This window comes from Camelus bactrianus, chromosome 35, assembly GCF_048773025.1.
Source record: "Camelus bactrianus isolate YW-2024 breed Bactrian camel chromosome 35, ASM4877302v1, whole genome shotgun sequence".
Taxonomy (NCBI): Eukaryota; Metazoa; Chordata; class Mammalia; order Artiodactyla; family Camelidae; genus Camelus; species Camelus bactrianus.
The window spans coordinates 13,554,326-13,574,170 of NC_133573.1; the positions used below are offsets into that span (position 1 = coordinate 13,554,326).

The 19,845-nt window shown below is 51.6% G+C and overlaps 1 protein-coding gene across 2 annotated transcripts in view; it reads right to left on the minus strand.

Annotated features, from left to right (window-relative positions):
- Window positions 1–606: 606 nt before the first annotated feature.
- JCAD (junctional cadherin 5 associated) overlaps window positions 607–19,845 on the minus strand; it is a 36,439-nt gene continuing 17,200 nt past the window's right edge. The window contains exons 1-3 of one of the 2 annotated variants that reach the window (XM_074358466.1): window positions 17,605–19,043; window positions 7,982–11,679; window positions 607–3,164 (exon numbers count right to left, since the gene is read on the minus strand). In XM_074358466.1, coding sequence (XP_074214567.1) covers window positions 3,130–3,164; window positions 7,982–11,543 — 3,597 coding nt within the window. In that variant the 5' untranslated portion in view covers window positions 11,544–11,679; window positions 17,605–19,043 and the 3' untranslated portion in view covers window positions 607–3,129. Of the gene's footprint in view, window positions 3,165–7,981; window positions 11,680–17,604; window positions 19,044–19,845 lie in introns of those variants that run through there. The other variant, XM_074358465.1, reaches the window with a different exon arrangement.

Genomic DNA, 19,845 nt, shown 5'->3' on the forward strand with positions numbered 1-19,845 from the left:
GGAGGCACTTGTGTCAACAGAGGATCCACTTCATCCCTTTCCCCAGAAGCCCTAAACCACGCCTGCTATCGGAGCTGGAAAAGGCGGTCAGGGTCCTGTTTCAGAGTCATTTGAGTTTAAACGCTTGAACTTCAAAACAACAGCCCTTTACCAACTGTCAGATGGAACAGAAAAAAAGATCTACTTAGAATTTCCACGTGAATCAAAACCTAAGCCTCAGATGGGAACCAGGATCTCAGAAGGCACGTACATTTTTAAGGGACGTTTTTAAAAAGGAACCCAAATTGTTATGAACAACGTGGAAAAGAACCCTGAAGGTGTCAGGAGCTGCACATCCTCAGACAGTTCTCTGTGCTTTGCAGAAATGTAAAGTTCAAAACAACAATAAAGACATTGAGTTTTCAGTGGAGGGGGGTGCAGCTCAGGGGCAGAGGCGCACGCTCAGTGTGAGTGAGGTCCTGAGTTCCAGCCCTAGCACCTCCACTGGAAAAAAAAAAAAGATACCTGGTTTTCAATCATTCAGGAATCTTCTTCACAGGAAGGTAATTAGAGCTATATTACCAACATTTCCCCCTTCTTTTGCAAATCAAGAAACACAAACACATCTCAAATGTGATTCCTCATATAATTTTTTAGTCCAAATAGTCAAAATTAGAACTTTTAATTGATTTTTTATAATTATGAAACACTAACAGTAAGTCATATGAATGAGAAAAAGAAGGACAAACACAAAATCTGAGAACTTCTGTTCTAGCCACAAATGAAGAGAGAGTTGTGTATGTATGAACAACAGAAATAGTCAGAGAATTATTAGCATTAAGTTCTAAACCTCTGGGAAGGCCACTTTTGATTAGAGACAACAATATTATTTATCTCAGAATATGCAAGTTTAAAAGTTTAAAAGTCAAAATTTCCAACTTACCCCCTCCAAAAAAGGGGCTGGAATCCAGACATTAAGGGTAAAGGTATAAATACTGATCACGTCCATGAAGTTTTCAGAATAGTTTCAGGGATGGACAATACAGCCATTTTGGAAAAAATGAGAATGCCATGTTTTGGTTAGTGATACACACCAGGTACTATAATTTCTTCCCTTTAGTGTCCTTCTCTTTCTCTTGAGGAATAAGCTATAACTTAGTTCTTTTGATGAAAAGACGTTTTAGACGGGATCAAGGAAATCTGAGAGGAAGTCAGAACGTTCATATGCATGTACGTCCTTAGCTCTACTAGGGCACACCAACCACAACAGAGCAAGTGACCTCTTCCCTACTGAATTTTTCCTGGGAAAAACTGTTTCCGCCATTGCTGGCAGAGACCTGGCCCATCTCAGCGGGCTGTGAAAAGCAGAGAGTATTCTAACTTCGCAGGAGCCAAAATCTGGGAAGGAGTGACTGTGAGTAATAGGTAAGAACCAAGACCACAGACAAGAGGGTTTGAAAAGATTGTTCAGAACTGCTTAGATTCTGTGTTGTTTATTACAGTCCAAATACATGAAGTTCTGATGAAATAAAATCATATGGTACAGATAAAAACAGGCCATGAAAGCCCAGAGTCGTTTTAGGGCCAAAATGCAGACCATCCAACAGTTCACATTTTAGGAATTTGAAACGCCTAAAAATAGCTAAGGTGGTTGAGAGAGAGAGAGAGAGAGAGAAGAAAAACTAAAAGGAGAGGAAAAGGAGGGAGACCAGAAACCATTCAGGAAACGTTAGCTCACAAGAATGCCTTACTTGGAAAGAAGGGACAAATGCATACAAAATGCATAAACTTTGCACAGGTTAATGCAATAGTAAACACAGTAGAATACACAGGCCTCATAGTACTTTTGTATTGGCATACATATCATGTCTAGCACTTCCAAAAATATGGGGACACTAATTAAGGATCATTCTAGATAAAAATACATATTTCTTTAAAGTGGGTGGATATAGTATGGTCTTAGGGCAGACTGCCATAGACGTACAAAGATGAAACTGTTTTTGGTAATTCTAGGGGATATGGCAGCGAAAATTTGTCGTGAGGATGTTGGCTGGTTTTAAGAGGGTTATTTTCAGATATAACCTTAACAGCTACATTTGTTAAAAAAAAAATTTTTTTTTTCTTTCTGAAAAGTTAGTTTTATTAACCCTGAAAAATGTCTGTATTGACATCTCTTTCTCAAATAAAAGTAGCAGAGTTGTGAATGGGTCAGGCGGATATGCTTTACAGCAAATGTGAACCCTCTCTGGGTTCTTCTCACACAAAGGGACACAGACTCTTAAATACAATAAACTTCCTTAAAAATCTGCCACCTAACAACTGTTTACATCATAGAAAAATAGCATTTTTTTGTAAAAAGAAATATAGTTACTTTGTTAAAATGGTTTCTTTTAAACCGGCAATTATTTTTCATATAAAGAATTTCTAAACATCCATACAGGAAATAAAAATAGATAATACTGAGTGCAAAGCAGACGATGGCATGTTTGCAAACGATCAAAGTACTTCACTGCCAGATAAATAACACTCTTAGTATGTTACAGCACAAGGCTGAATCCTTCAGGAACTTAAAAGCTATCGCTTTTATTCTCTGATGGCAAGTGACTTATGAGTAAAGTGACTTCCAGCAGCAGAAGGCCAGATGGATTAGAAGTGGGTCATATATATGCATTCACATTTCCCCGAAACTCAAAAGTGCTGAAACTCCAGCAGCGGCCTACGTGCCAAGCTCCTGAACACGAGTGTAGACCGCGGGCATGGGGCTGCGAGGGGGAACTTCTGACATTCAGTCCTTCCAATATCATTCACTACATTGTCGGCATTTGAATTTTTCACACACAGCCAAGTTAACACCAAACTACTTACCAGCTTGGCTAAACCCACCACTAAGGAGAGTCTCTGTGACTCTTCCCTAAATACAGGTATTAACTCTTCGTGCTATGGAAACAGATGGTTTCAGTGGACTACTGCTTTATTTCCATAAAGCGATTCTGGAGGCCTGTGAGCTTCCTGGCAGCCGTGGGAAAGGATGTTGCAGCGCAGGAAAAGCCAGCGGCTCCCAGCTCTTACAGGGCAAGAGGGGCTGAGGGGCGGACTCAGACCTCATGCCATCGGCCAACCACGGGGGCCCCGCATTTCACTGGCATCTCGTCACACCCTCTCCACCCTGCTAGGGTCGTACGAATCTGCAAAAAGAGAACACAATGGAAAGAAAATTAGCTGGTCTGTTGTCTGTTTAATCCTCAGCCCATACATAAAGATGTTTAGAGAACAAAGTCCACAAGTCTATAAATGTTAATTTTCTGACATTTCAACAATCTATTTTTCACTAAGGAATAAAAAGCTATCATCAAAAAGTCTGTTTTTAAGGGACATGTGTGACCATTCCTGAATCACAGATGGAAATACGAGAGTCACTTAGTATGTTGCTGGTCCCTTCCTGTTGTTCTTAGTGGAACATAATTAACTTTAAACTCAACTCTTGTAAACCAGCGGTGACGTGCTTAGCTGACGCGAGAGAAGATATTCTGTGTGTGTAAATTACAACTCTGATGACGGACAGCCTGCTTTACAATCCGTATCTTTGTGATCAAGGATGTCCCAGAAGGGCGTGAGGACCCTGAAATCCTGAGTGCTAGGCTGACAGTGAGAGCCTCCTGTCTCTGACCCCTACACGGGGAGGCCCAGGGCTGGAGGCACGCCCGTTGGCACAAATCTGCCGGGCTTTCCACACTCAGGGATGTGTGAAGCTGGGCGGCCACACTGACCCAATCTATAGCCCACACACACTGGGCCCAGGTGGCCTGGGTTTCCAAAATGGGACCGCATACAACAGAACAGTAGTCCTAGATTGTCACCAGGGCTGTCACTGGGTGGTGCTGAATCTGGTCCCCCCCGGGAGCCTCAGGGGTCTGGGATCCAGGCAAACCTGAAGCTCACACGTGTGCCTCCTACGGCCAGAACTTCCTGCCACGGCAGCTGCAAGGTTTCCTAACGTCTTTAGAGGGAACATGTAAGAAATCTGGAAGGAAGGTACAACTTGATAGTTACTAAAACTGCTACAGGACCATCTATTTCGAAATCCAGCTGGACAACAGTATATTCTGAGGGCCACACGGATTCCGATTTCTCTGGAGCAGAATGTTTTACCGCATTCTCCTCACACCTTCTCAACTCCCCACGGTGTATTTACAACATGATACTGCAACCGTAGCTACTAAGACAGCGTCTGTCGCACTCGGGTCAGATGTTAAAAGCCACACAGGACAGGCTGTGCTCTGAGGAAGCGGCAGCTCCCCACACGTGACCAACCACGCCAGGTGCCCACCTGGACACAGCAAGCAGCGTGCACGGGAGCCAGGACCTTCTGTGGGTTCACCCTTCGCAACACCCACTGTGACAACACGGGCTCCTGGGGGCTGAGCGCTACATTTTTTGTACTCAGTGGGCCTCATTTGGTGCTGATTCCAAGGGACCTCCCATGAGCCAAGATGTCCTTTGCTCAAGGCTGGTGGTCACCAATGGAGGGCTCTGTGGAAAGGGCACACTGTCACCTGGAGAAAGGCCTGGAAGGGGCTGAGTGTCTGTTAAGCCCCAAATCACACAGACACTGGGCACTGACCAGTCCACCGGGGGCAGGTCCCTGGAGACACCTCTGCAGAACATGCCTGCGGCCCAAGCCCCCTGTTGAAGCTAAGGGCCCAGGACCGGGAGCCATGGGGAGGATTCTGGACACAATGGGCTCCTTCTGCAGATCATGGTGGGTCCAGGTCCAATAAAAATGGAACATGCCACATTCTATTATTTTAAATTCTTCAGTACCCATGTGAAAGCAAACAAAAGGAAGCAGGTGAAATTAATTTTCATGATATATCTTGTTTCACCAAATATATCTGAAACTGTACCATTTCAACTGGTAATCAACATAAAAATGATTGAGAAATTTTACTTTTTTTTTTTTTTTTTGATAATGTCTTTGAACTCTGGTGGGCATTTTACACTAACAGCCCATCTCAATTTGGATACACCACGTTTCAAGTGCTCAGAAACCCTGTGTGACAAGGGCCACTACACTGGCCGGCAGAGGCCTGGAGAACAGAGAGGTTAGTACCCTGAGTCTCTGGAATCCTGGTTCCTGGGGGCAACAGTTCAGGTGAAGACAAATCACTAGAACCCGCCCTGGTGGGTATTTTGTGTACAAACACCCACAAGAACTGCTGCCCCTGAGGCTGTGCTGACGTCCAGCCTTCCAGTGGCACGATCTGGCATCATCAAACCGTCCCAGACAGGCTCCCCCTCCTCGTCAGGGACTGGATTACGAGAGCGTGCGGCGGAGGCTGACGGGACCAGCAGGTTCTGACACTCGGCACCCGGGTTCCACTTAAGCTGGAACATTACCCACCCAGCAGCGACGGGATTCCACGACCTGTTCTGAGATACTGATTTCTTAGCCAGAGCCCCAAAAAGACCACTAAAAACACCCTTAGCTGAAGGGACCATCTTTAAGCTGAAGGAAAGACTTCATGATATGAGGGGGACGTGACACAGATACTCACTTTCTAGAAGGGGGCCTGTGTGCATGCATGTGTGTGTGCCTGCATGTGCGCTGGTGCTGGTGGTAGAGAGAGCGTGGTCACAGACATACACAGTATGGTATAATCCTCCGTTAAAATCCCAGAACAAAACCTGAATTTAAGTGGGCTGTCGATTCAGGAGCAGTGGGGTCGGTCCAGCACCCTGGGGTGACAGGGGTGGTTTCCTCCTTACTGCAAAAGGTCGGGCAGGGACAGAGATAATAATTCTTGTGTTTAAAATGATAGAATGTATCCAAAGGAAAAAGTCCAAATGCTTATGAGCAACAAGGCAACACAGCTTTCTTCTAATTGGTGAAGAAACAGTGAGGGGGGAGGCTGACACATGTCAAAAGTCCTACTCCCTCAAGGGAAGACCTCTCAGAGGACTGGCTTTGCGTCCTGAGGCCTGGTGACCAGCACACGGAAGGTCGGTGCAGGGTCCCGTGAGCCGCTGTGTGTGTCAGAAACTATCCAATGTGTCCTGCTGTGTGACTGCTTAAGACAGCCTGAGGCAGCTGTCACTGCGAGGAGCTCTCTGCCTTCAATTTTGGTCATTTTATTGTGTATTAATAATAGAAGCATCAGAGAGGCAAAAACAAACTAAATTTTCGAATTGTTAGAAACTACAGCTAAAAAAAAATGGTAAAGTCTCGGGGCAGGGTGGTTTAACGGCTGGCTAAAGGTAAAATCGACATCATGGAGGTGTTTTCAAATCCCATTTCCGTGCCAAACGGTCAGAGCTAGAAACTGAGGGGGTGCTTTGCTGAACTAGAAATTTTGTCACATGTTCCCTCCAATATGTGGCCGTGGACTGAGGCACAGAAATCTGTACAAACTGGTGTTTTTATTGTAACAGGAGGGGTCTTTAAAATCCTTTTAATTTTCAGAACTGATAAAATCATTTTGATTTTATAGATTAAAAAACTCACTTTAAAAGACTATGGTGTCTTTTTAACCAGCACTTAAAAGCCACTGAACAGATTTTTGGTGGGAAGGCTTGTGGAAACCATGCTGCCTCTTAATGAACCCCAACAACTCAAAAAATGGGCCAGGTAGCACTTTGCTGCCGTAACGGCGGAGGCTCCCCGTCCCCAGCATCCTCCTCCTCGGGAGAGACCAAATTTGTCAGCTCAGATGATCCAAGAGGGCCCTGACGAGGGGGTTATTTCAGTAATGTATTCTGCATGAGGGATGGGGCAACGCTGGCTGACGCTCCTAAGAATCGCACTGCATTTGCGGGAAACCTTACAAAGTGCCAAGAAGACTTTTTTGTTAAACAAAAATTTCTGGATTCTTTTCCGTCTACTTTTAAATCCTTGGACTTCAAAATAGGAGGCAGCTGGGGCACTAGTGAGATGGCGGGGTCCGGCTGAGGAGGCCGGACGGGGGTCTGGGGGCAGCGCTGGGGCACTCAGGAGGGGCGGTTTCTGCCTTACTGCAAAGTCGGAGTTCGCGATCAGGTTCCCTTCCAGTCTGTGTTTATGATGCGGACCCTTTGACACCCACCCTCAACTCTTCTCATCACTTCTGGGATACATGATAATCCCCAGCGCCTGAAAGAGGGACGCCAAGAGCCCTCTCGCCTGTCTGTGTCAGCGCTGAGCCGGTGAGCCGGTGTTGGGGGAACCACCGTCACCGTCATGGGAAACTGTTTTGTTTTTGTAAGGTGGAGAAGACTCTGAAGACACATGGATGTGAGAGGGTGCAGGAGGCCCAGGGGCCCGCAGGGTGCTGCTGCCGGAACTGCCCCCCCCACCCCACCCTGGGATCTAGCAATCAGAGCTCAGGGGCTGCAAGACACAGAGCTGGCAGGTGAACTTTCAGGGGTGGCCACGGAGAAAGTGCAGGCTGTTGATTCTGTCCACGGAACTGCTCAAGTCTCATGAATGGTGTGGTGGTGAAAACAGCCACGAATGGGGGACAGAGGACTCTGGAAGGTGAAAATGTTAAGACAGCACGAGGGGCAGGCAGTTTACTTAACCAGCCAGGTGTAACTTTTCTCATCTGGTTAATAGAGCAATGAGGGTTATCTGGGTGAATGCTTATTTTGGGAGCAGGTACAGAGCACAAATGCTGTGGTCTCCTACGGGACTGACCAAGGTGCCTGCACTGAAGTTAGAATACTCTGTGGATGCACCTCCTCACAGCAAGAGGCCCCAGGGTTGTTTATACAGGTAATTTTACCTGGTAACTGACACAAATAAGTTCTGTAAAGACAGGATCATTTAAAGTACACTGCAAGATCCTGCTTTCTAAGGAAAACTTCTGGATAGTTCTTGGTAAAATGAAAAGTCTTTGGTACCCTAACTCACAGGCTCAATTTTACCTTTTCTGAGTCTGCAGGTTTCACCATCCACCAACCTGGTATTTTTATGCTCTAAGGACATCAAATGACCTCGGAACGGCCGCCCACCTGCCCGCCTCCTCACCTGGGCACCAGAAGTCCTGCCCGCCGTTCTCCTCCCGTCGTGCCGCCTGGTGCCCGTCTTCTCCCAGCGGGAAGGCGCCCCTGGACTCAGAGAGCAGGTGCCTGGCGTTGAGAGGTCGCACCCTGGAGCTCTTCTCGGCCGTCGGCTCCTCGGCCTCCTCTGCAGACTCAGTGCCACGGGAGGTCAGGAGCCTCAACCGAGACACGGAGCTCACCTCCTTCATCCTCATCAGACGGTCAGGGTCTGCCCTCCTCGGGGGGGAAGCCAGTTTCTCCTGTAAACTTTCAATCACTTTGGAAGTGCTTCGGAGCCTCTTCTCGGAGGCTGCCAAGCTGGGGGTCCTCTCTATGAAATGGAACAAGGTGGACCTGAAGGGTGGCTTTGTCCCCACGTCCTTGGGATGGAAGGGCTGGGGCTCCTGGAGGCTGGGCTGAGGCTCGGGGGCCTGGCTGGGGATGAGGGTGTCCCCGTCCACCCCTTTGGGCTCAGAAGCCTGGGGAGCCCGTCGGGGGACGTCCCTCTCTCCTACGAAGAGAGGGCTTGTGGTCCAGCCGCACTTCCTCCTGCCGTGAAAGGCGTCGGTGGATGCCGAGGGCTCATCCCGGCAGGCCGGGCTGGACACAGACTCCTGCCCAGGGGACTCGGGGCCATGGGTGCCTCCATCAGGTTCGGGGTGCTGGCTCTGCCCCACCCTCCCGGCGCCCGGCAGCAGGGACTCCATAGCCACCTCGATGCCCAGGATCCTGGCAGCCCTGGCTTGGAGGGACTCATTCGGGGGGATTTCTATTGCACTGGCTTCCCCCGAGGACCCTGCTACCGTGCTGGCGCTCCGCTCCTGCGCCAGTGTCAGCCCCACAGATCTCAAGTCCGGTGCTGAGAGGCCTCGGAGTTTGCCAGTAAGAGAGAGGGAGACCAGGACCCCAGAGCTCCCCTGCTCCCCACCACCAGCTCTTGAAGGGCTGGCCTCGCTCAGCTCCGGGGCACTTAAACCACCAGGGGGTTCCTGACTCAGCAGGGGCTCCCTTGCTTCGGCTGGATCCACTGGGGACACTGGCATTGCATCACTTAATCTAGAAGACGTCACTTGTTTTGCAGGTCCTGGGCTGACTGCTGGCTCGGTCACTCCATCCTCCACCTCCTGGTCCCCCTCCCCTGCGATGGAGCTTCCTGGTGGTGGCAGCCATGCGGCTCCTCTGCTGCCCTCCACCTGCAATGGGCTGCGGCAGCGAGGCTGCTGCTCCTCGCTCCAGCTCTCGGACTTACTCGTGACACTTCCCCACCAGGGCCCGGGGTCCTCAGCCACCAGCCTCCTCGGCGCTTCCTCAACTCTGTCCTCGCAGCAGCCCGCGTGCTGGGCTGCAGGGCCGGCACGGCCTTCCCAGGGCTGCCCCGTCTCACCATCCTCACTACTGCTGCTGCTACGGCTGCTTGCTTCCTCCTCCTGAAGCTCCTTGTTAAAACTCTCCAGCTGGCTGATCAGGTCCCAGGGACGGCGGCTGACAGGTTTCAGGAGGAACTGCCCGAAGAGCTGCTGACTGTTGCAGGGGCCCGTGGTCTCCCCCTTGACCACCTCACCCCTGGGCACGGGGCTGGTGCCACGCCCACGGCTGTCCACGCCGGGGTGTGCCTGGCCGGCTCTAGGCACAGGTGCCTGGCTGACACACGAGGAAGCCCTGGAGAAAGCACTGTTGTTGGATGGGCTGAGGGATCCCTGACTTTTCAGGGGATGAGCCCCAGGCCTGTGGGTCAGGTCGCTGGAAGCCAATGCCACCTGCATCTGCACTTCGAAGGGTACAGGGTTCAGACATTTTAGAGTTAGCACTGGGTCAGGCGACCCGCCTGGCTTCTCCCCGGGGAGGGGCCGCGGGCTTTGAGATTCTTCGGGGAAGCTGGTCTGTGTTTGCTGGTCTCTGTACTGGTGCCCAGGCCACGAGCCAGGACACGTGAGCTCTCTGTGTTTTGCAGGGTGAGTGAACCTGAGGTCGTCTGTGTGTCTGTCTCCTCTGGGCCACCCCAGGTCTTGTTTCTGGGGCTCTGTTCTCCCAGCCAGGCCTCCCATGAGCGCCTGCAGCTCCAGGTCAGTGGAGGACAAGCTGAGTAGACTCTGTTCTTGCAAAGCCGCGCTCTTATCGGGCCCGTTCTTTTTATCCATGCTCGGTTTTAAGTCATTGTTGTTCGTATCTGTATCTGGCAGATATGATTCTGATTTGACTGGGACAGAAACCAAACAAAATATCGTCTCGTTCATTTTTTTCTTTGAACTTTTCTTGATCTGCATCCCAGTTTCAAACTTTCTGAGCTGGGTTTGAGTTTCACAGGTACTCTCGCCTGCAGGGTTTAGGGAGGAAACGTGGCTTTCAGGGAGTCCTAGTGGGCCGTCCCCCACGTCGGACCGCTGTCTCTGTGTGATAACACAGTGGTCTCTTTGGTCAGGAAAGCCACCATTTTCTCCATCCCGGAGAGGCTGGCCCCACAGCCATGGGGGGCTGGGAGTGGCAGGGGCGGGGTCCCTCTCATTCCCTGATGGGTTCCAACTGGCACCCTCACACCGCAGGCTCCCCAACGCTGGCTCTGGGGCAGGGGCAGGACCAGATGGGCAGGGCTGACCATCAGGCTTCACTTCTTCCCAGAAACCCTGGGGTCGGGCTAGTTTAATGTGTCGTATCCGAGGGTCGTCAAAGGGAATGTAAAGGACGGAGCCATAAGCAGTGGTAGGGTGGGGTTGCGGAGGGACCCCGCAAGGTGAGTGGGGGCCTGGGCTGCACTCAGGCCCAGCACTGAGGGAGCCCGGAGGGAGCCGACCGCCGGCACCAGCTTTCTCCCCAGAATGTGGCTGTGCCCGGCAGCCACCACCGTCATGCAGGGGCGCCGCATCCTCTGAGCAGGGGTATGTGCCAGGCTGGGGCGGGGACCGGTATGAGGGCGGAGGCACATACCCCGGGGGCTCCAGGCCGGGGTCAGGTACCCCCAGCTCCTGCCTGGCGTCTTTAGTCTTCGCTGGGTGGGACGCGCGTGGGTCAGGCGGCTGGCTGGCTGTGAGGTCGCTGATCTCCGCTCCGGCCCTGGAGTATTGGTGGGAGTCATAGGATGGAGGCTTGATGGGTCTCCCAAACTTAGGCCGGGGTGAGGGGGCCGAGGAGCCACCCTTCTCAGGGTTCCTGGCGGCTTCCAAGTCAGGCGCACGATTTGGAGAATGAAATGGCCCTTTAGGAACAGCCGCTAAAGGCCCATCGCTTAACGGGATGGGAATGTCGATGCAGCTCAGGCTCTCAGGGGAAAGAACTCGAGGCAAAGACTGGGATTTCCCTTTGCTCAACATGTGCTCCCCACGCACGAAAGGGTGCAGGTCTTGAAACAGCTTCTCCCCAATACCATCAGACATCTGCCTCCCTAATTTCCGCGGCTGGTTCCAGCTTCCGGGGCCTACGTTCTGCCACTTGGCAGGACCCGCCATTCCCAGCTCTTCTTCCCAGACCGCCTTCCTCATCACATCCTCTGTCCTTCCTCCGACTTCCCGGGGCCCCTCCCTCATGCGCTCCGGAAGGCTGTGGGCCTGGGCCATGCCTCGGACCTTGGCGTCTTCCCGGTCCCGTGGGCCCAGCAAGCCGCTGCCCTCCTGATCTCTCCTCCGCCAGTAGGCGTGGCTGCGACCGGCCAGGGGCTGGGAGGACCACGCTAGCACGGGCTGATGATAAAACCTGCAAAACAGAGGCACAGAGGTTACACCAAGGGAGGACCCGCGCAGAACAAACGTGTACTTCTCTGCCTCTGTGACCAGACTTCCAGTCAAACTCCGGCTGGGAATTTTGAAAAAGAGTTCCAACCACAGTGCTCGTCAACTTTAAAGAAAACACAGACCACTAATTACGGCTGGGAGGCGGCCAAGTGTTTAGCCACTGAGAGCCTAGGAGTGGCAGCCACAGGCTGCCCACAAGTACAGCAGGACGCTGGTTGTACTTGAGTGATGTACAAGGGAATGAGGGTGAGCCCAGGAGCCGTGCTTCCCAAGTGCGGTCCTGGGCCCCTGGGGGTCCAGCCCCAGCTCAGGCCAGACCACCGGGCAACCTCTGGGAGTGAGTGCAGGAGTCACTAGAGGGAGGGCCGCTGATGCAGCAGGACCCCAGGACCCCAGACTGAGGACCATCGCTACTGATGGGTGTCAACCATGACTGCGCGTGAACCCGGAGGGACCTCACAACTCCCGAAGCCCAGGCAGCACCCTAGCTCCATCACATCATTGTCACAGAGGCAGGCGGGGAGCCAGGCACCCTTGTTTCTCCAGGCTCCCAGCTATTCCCAGGGTGCGGCTGAGAAAGACCTGTGGTAAGAACCTCCTAGAGAAACATGGCCAAGTTTCTCTCCCTCTAAAAGTTCAGATTCAGTAGGTCTGGGTTAGGGTCCAGATGTGTGTATTTTTAACAAGCTCTCCAGGTGATAATGTCTTGTCCTCAGGTAGTGTCCGAAACACCACTCAGTTTGACGTTTCGAGACTGATCAGAGGAAGAGAGGGGCTCTGCTGACGGGGAAGAACTTTGCCAGTCTAGCTCCAGGCTGCTGTCCACCACCTGCCTGCACATTAGAACTTCCCCGTGAGCCGTTAAAAAATACCAGTGCCTGGAATTTGGATCTGACTGGCCTGGCCAGGAGCCCAGTACCGGTATGTTCTGAAACCTCCTCAAACGGTCCCAGCACACAACCAGAGTTTGGAATCACTGTTCTAGCTCTGAAGAATCTGAACAACACTGTCAAACTGTGCAGAAATACGAAGCTGGCTAGAAATGAGCAGAGACAGGACTGTAACACAGAAAGCCCACCGAGTGGCAGGAAGCTTGGGGAGGTCATCTACCTTGATTAACCATGGGCTAAGCGGAAAAGGTTTCAACTCGAAAAGTGCTGAGGTTTTTTTTTTTTAATTATAAAAGTATTCGTTGTTGAGAATTTGGAAAAAATACAGGAAAAGCACAAAAACCAAAAATTGCTTGTAGTCTTCCTCCCCAGAGATCATCATTTTGATACGTATCTTCTGGTCTCTGTGTGGTGAGATGTGGACTTCAGACAGCCTGACTGCTATTCTACAGGGGATCTGGTTTTATGTGAACACTCCCTGACGTCTGTGATGCAAACAGCCGAGGCTGACATAAAGGTTACTGTGCTCTAGGTCCCCGCTAAGCGCTTTCTATACGTGAACTCGTTTCAGCTTCACCAGCACCCTAGCCCTCGCCCCTTCCCAGAGGTATGAACTGCTGTCAGTCCCATTTTACAGAGCAGGAAACTGAGGCACAAAGAGGTTGAACAACTCTCCCAAGTCACACAGCTTGTAAGCAGTGGGAAAGGAACTCAAACCTGATGAGTGACCACAAAGCCCTGGTGGCCACTCTGTTTTACTGCTTCTGACATAATGAAAAATTCCTCATGTGCGGAGTTTCAGTGGGTGAGCTCTATCACGTATACAAGATTTATTTAACCATCATACCGCTGTTGGACATGGATGTAGCTTATATTCTAAAACACTCTGAGAAACACTATTGCTCACAAACACTAAGCTCATCTCACGTTATTTAGAATAAACCCTCAGAAAAGGCACTGGCAGATCAGGGAATCACGCTGTGCAGCCTGACCTCGGACCAACCACCCGCACTCCCACGCCGGCCAGGCTGGCGGCGCAGAGAAGAGCTGTTCCCGCTGAGCCGTTCCCGGCTCTGGTTATCTCAGTCCATTTCCCTCCTTATTAGATAAGTGAAAAGAACTTCTCACTGGTTTTCATTTGCATTTCTTTGGTTGCTGGTCATTTCTTCATGTGCTAAGGTGTCATGAAACCACATTTCGTGGTTTTGAATGACTTCCACACCACAGCCCACTTTTCGGCCGGGTGAGGATGGCAGAGGATGGGGCGGAGCTGCAGGCCCCTAGCCGTGTGTGGCCACGGCAGGGAAGGGCCTGGGAACGGAGCAGCTGTGGGCACGGGCTGGAGGAGGACCATGCCCCACACACGGGCAGAAAGACGAGCTGTGCTTCCGGCACCAGGTGGTAGATCAACAGTAAAAATCTATTACTAATAATATTTCTATTATTATTATTTATTACTACTTGGGAATTCCTTCTTTGCCTTAAAAAGTGAGGGTAGCTCTTCAAATCCTGCCTCCCCCCACCCCCAGGAGCCTGTTAAGCAGCCACTGGAGCAAAGCTGGGCCACGGGCTGGAAAAGCAGGAAAGGTCTGATGTCCCTCTGCGGTCCAGCATCAGCCCCAGAGCAGCCCACGAGCGTCTGCACGACTCCTCGCACGCCGCGCAGCTGCCGTAACGCTGCGCGCGCGTGAAGGTCAAGTGCTTTGCTGCTTGTTGTCATCAAATCATTTAGGTTTTGAAGGCTGACAGAGCGCCCCTCGGGTCAGGTCCTTCCGGCCCATCTCCCCCCGACCCCAGGTGAGCAGTGCAGCACCATCTGGAGCTCAGAAGCCGAGGTCCCTTCCGTCAGAGATGCCCCTGGGGCTGTCCCTCCGTAGCTGATACAGGCAATGAACCATTTAAGGGTCCTGAGCACCTGCTGGCTTCAGGGTCTTTGACTCGGTGCCAAGTCCGAGGGCAAGACTGCAAAAGTGGCGCTTAATAAGATGAGACAATTGCCACAGACCCAATTAAGAGAGGCCAAAATAAATCAGGAGGAAGCAGGTGGTCGATGCCCAGTGTCAGTGTCTCCTTCATGGCCTCTGTTCCGCAGCTGATGGTGAGCGGGCTGGAGGCGGCCAAGCGGCTTTAATAAGCACCGGCCTTACTCTGTACAGGCCCCTCAACGACCTTCGGGGCCCCTGACCCTACAGAAGAGATCACCCTGCGTGGCGGTGTTAGCTCACTCTCTCAATAGATGCTCTGGCTTCTCAGTAAAGCCTGGTGGGTTAAGTGCTGAAGTCCCAAGGTGTTCTCTGTCCCCGTACAAGCCATGCGCATCAACAGGGACAAAGACAGACAGAAACAGGCTGAGAATATAGACAGGCGGCAGCTACCTACGCAAGTGATGGTGTCAGTTTTCACCCCCCACCCCTGAAATCACATTATCACCTTAACTCTGTCAAAACTGCCATCTGTAACCAATTAAAACGGCTCAGCATTCTGGGCTAAACTTTTTTTCCACTTGCACAATACACCAAAAATCACAATTTAAGGAAAACTCAGATCCACATAGGGAATTTTAAATACTCTCTCTCTTTTTTAAAAATCTGCATTACATAGAGAACTAGAAAGCATTTATTTCACAAGCATCCCTTTTGTCCCCAGAATGAGCCCGGCTGTGACAGGCACAAGTCAACCCACAGGGTGACGCTGTGGCGAATTTCTCCCTCGGACAAGTTGGACATTTACTGGCTTCCATGAAGATGTCTGTTATCAGCTAAAACGTGTGCTACCTCTTACGGCTTCAAAGCCAAGAATCTGTTTTCTAGGACCTCTGATGAAATAAGCTGAGATCAAATTTTTCTTTCTAAAAAATGAGACTGATAATTTACATTTTAAAAAAGTTAACAATGCGACATTTTACAGAAACGCACTGAGCACGCTGATACAGGGTGGGGAAGAGATAAGGAAAGCGAAGTGGAGGGTGACAGCCCACGTAAGCAGTGTCAACACGGTCACTGAAACAGGCAGGTTCTTTGTGCAGAACTCCTGGGAGAGCAGGTCGGAGAGGAGACAGAAGCTACACTTGGAACCACTCCTTGGCGAATCAGAAGAGACACATGATGACGACAAAAACAGCTGATAAACGGTGTCTGGAAAACATCTGAAATGTGAACATGTGAAAAACAGCATGTCTAAAGAAAAAGAGGCAAGTCTGTTTGCCAAATGTATAAAAGCAGATGATGAAAAACAGTAGGAGAACTTTCAGTTCGTTTAAGCACCGCATTTTCAACTGCAACGGAAAATACCACCTTCCTTTTAGAAAGTAAAAGCCTACTTAGAAGGGTAATATCCACCACGCCTTTTAATCACAGTCACACATGCTGTAGGATTGTCCTCTCCGAGATCCCCAGGAGCTGCCCCAGTCTGCGACGGCCTGGGCCTAGCTTTGCACCTGACACCCCAAGGGCAGGAAGAGATGCCCTCCCCACTCCACCAACAAAACTCTGAACCCCGTCCCCAAGGCGGCCCCTGAAGTCTAGTCCTCCCCATGGAGGTCCAGGTGGAGGGTGGGAGCCCCACCGAAGTGGTCCCAGGTCCAGCAAGTTCTTCCTGCCGGCAGGGCCGCCAGCCAAGCAGAGGCTGGTGCTGTCCATCACCTTTAGACCCCGGCGTTGCATCCTTCAGAAGCCGCTCTCTCTTCCATAGGTCAGTCGGTCTTGCCCAGAAGCACATCTGAGCATAAAGGCAGAGCGTGTCACTTGAAGGAGCTCCCCGTCCTTGAAGGAGAGGCTCTCTCTCCTGGTAGGGGCCCTGGGGCAGCATCTCGGGAGAGACACACTCACAGCCCGTGTTAGATGTCTGGTGTGTTTCTGGGATGGGGCCCGCCATCTCCTGCTATAGCATTTACCCTTGAAGCTCTTTGGGCCTGCAAGCCTGCAACTTTACCTTGTAGCGAGCCTTGGTGTATTCAATACACAACACTGTGTGAATAACCCTCCGACACAGGCAACAGATAGGCTCACTGTGGAAAGGGGACGACAAGGTCAAGAGGAGATTAAGGCTGAGGTTTGAGGTTAGCAAAAATTAAGGTCAGTTGGAAAAGATAAAGCTGTTCTGGGAACACAATGGATGAAGACCACTATTCGGCAAAGCTCCACGTGAACCAGGGTTGCGGGCCGCACTGGCACAGATGTAACCAGGGAACGCCCAACCGTCGGGTTGCACCACTAAGGGGCTGTCATGCCTGCCTTCCACAATGTCTCGATAAATGAGTACAAATAACAAATAAAATAGATTCAGCTGAAATAAATTCAGCGCGATCATCTCAGGATGTTACTGTTTTGTTATTTAAAAAAAAACCCACCCACAGCTAACAATGGTCTTGGAAGAGGAAGCATAATAAATGACTGGGCTTATGAACGATGCTAACTTTAGACCCATGGAGGGGGCGGGGCAGGAAGACAGCTCAGGGCACTCAGGATACCCGCCCGCGCACAGGTAACTAGGCAGATCCACCTGGGGAACGCACCTGCTGATGCGTGGATGGGGTGGAAGCCCCTGAGTACCAGGCCTCCTCCACACAGGGGTTTTGAACACCAGAGCCTGGGTCCAGGCCCCAGGAAGGTTAGCTCGGAACGGAAAGCTTCAGCCTGGAGGCCCTCCCGCCCTGGTGCTGACCTGCCCTGCCACAGACTGTGATGTTAGCCCATATTCTTAGAAACAGACACAAATTGCTCTTTTGTGGTTGCCAGTGGTTTTCTGCACCATCTTTGGGGCAGGACTTCAACAGACTTTTGACTCTTGGTCCAAGTCTGGTAAGGACCTTTCCCTCCTGCAAGGTAAGTCAGAGGCCCTGCCTCAGGGAGGAGTGTCTGGGGTGTCCTTGCTTTTTACAAGTCAGTACCTGGCACTGCAGTTCTCAGGGACACAGGTGGGGCGGACGCCGTTCCCCCCTCCCAGATGTGGGGCCTCGCCTGTGACGGGCTGGCACCCGGCAACCACACGGCACTCACTCCAGGTTCCTGTGCACCTTCTGATCAATTTCCCAGCTGGAGGAAGGAAGGGCTTCCGGGGAGAACAGCACGGTGAGGAGACGGTGCCTGTGGGCAGGTCACCAGTGATCATGCAGCCGGTCCCCGAGGAGCAGGTGCGGGGTGGGGGTCCAGATGCCAGCGCCCTGGCTCTCTGCCCGTGTGTCTTCTGCGACATCCTTCCCTCCTTTTGCCCCGACTCCCCGTCCGGGTCGAGTGGATGGTAATGATTCCTTCCTTTCTAAGTTTGCTGGGGTAGGGGGATGAGATAATATGTTTAAACTGTTTGGCAGAGTGTTGAACACGTAACAAACCCTTGTTTTTAGCTATTGGTACTACTGGTAACCCAATCAAAATCAATTCTCAGTGGGGCGGGTACATTTCCAAACTCTTTCTTCACGATGTCCGGGGCAGGGGGTGAGGGGCGTGCAGGAAAGAGCACAGAAGTGAGCGTTTGTCTCGGCCGGGGGGTTATTTTAGGCCTGCATTGTCCTCTTCTAAGTTGTCACCGGCGGCCCTCACAATAACAGGAAGTAACGATGTCGCTGACTGTCATAACAGGCCCTGCCTTCTGGCGACCGCTGGGCCCTAGGGGAAGGAGCGATGCCCGTGGCCAGCAAACCAGCAGTGAGTTCCTCCCAGCAAAGCAGGAGGAGCAAGCGGGCCACAGAATCCAACAGGCAAGGCCGACTGTGTGGGTCTTTTCCTGTTATCTGTCTTAAAGACATATTCTATTTCCACCAAGGGACAGTCTCTCTCCCCTGGTGTGGTCCCTTCACCGCCACCATCGGCACCGAGAAAAACAACCAGCCCAAGCATCCGCCTCCCTCTCACACACCTCTGGCCGCCCCTCCCTTTCACCGTCGCTCATCTATTCAGCGAGCACTGGGGCTGCGCCACGTGTTCTTTGCAAGCTCAGCTTAGCGCCGCCGTGGAGAGGTGGGGAGGCAGCCGCCAGGGACGGTGATGGAGGGCCCGAAGGCACCAGGAGAACCAGTCCATTCTCTCCCGGGACAGGCCAGGACGCTCGCCCTTGGGAAGGGAGCAAGGGCCCCGAGTCCCACGGCCGGGACTCATCGGGACGTCAACCAGACTCCAGTCTGGGCTCGCTGCACTTCATCAAGATCCCAGAGGTGTAGCCACCTTTGAAACAAAGTGACTGGAACTCAAGACCCACCCAGGTATTTTTTAGGCCCCCGTTTCACACCTGGGTATTTCCTAACTGACCTGACTCTCTAGCTAGAGAAGAAACTCATCAGTAACAATTATCCTGTTGGTGATGACATGGCTGCCAAAACCAGTGAGGTTCCAGGCCGTGCTGCACCTCCCAGTCCCTCAGCACTGGCCCTCCTGCTGCCTCACGCACGAAGGGAACAAAGGCTCTTGGTACAGCAACCCGGGAGTGTGTGCAGGAGAGACGGACGGTGTCCAGGCACTGCTGGGGAATGAGGACAAAGCACCTCAGAAGAAGGGGTGACAACAAGAAGATGGGAAACTAGGCCTCATCTCCACGTGTGCCCATGAGCACACCAGCTCACACGACTCCTCCTTCTTTCCGTGAAGAGGTCCAGGTAGCGATGCCTCACACTCGTGACAGGAGGCGAGCAGCTACAGGACACATGACGCTCGTGGAAGGTCTGATTCTGTGGAGCACGAGATACATGGAAACAGATGTCAAACTTGAAGAATTCCTCTTTTTAGAAAACCATTATAAGCAGGTTATGATTTGAGAGAAGCTTAAAAAGCCTCTGAAAATGAACTGTTTGCTGTGCCCAGTAGCACGATCCTGATCGATGTTTCCTGATCACATGTGAGCCTCCCAAGCTGGGGGACCCAGACCCCACATCAGAGATGCTCTTAGGCTGCTAGGTCTCTCATTAGTTACCACTGCACTGATGACAAGAGATGATTACAAGCTGTTGCCCAGTGAACTAGCACAAATTTCACCCAGGACTTCTGGGGCTAAGCAGAGAAGAGCCGACTACGGTATGACTTTCAGATTTGAACTGCTGCTGTGTTACACTATTTTACAGCTTCCTCTGATTATAACATTTCAAAGGAAACACACTAAGGAAACAGGGAACGCCTGATAACAGTGTTTCACATGTTTAATGGCAGCTGAGGACTGTTCAGTGATGGCTACTTGCATCCAAGCCTGCAGTTTCCTCCACGCAGAGATAACAGGGGAATCGCTCCCTGTTTCCCCTGGATCGTGTGTGTGCG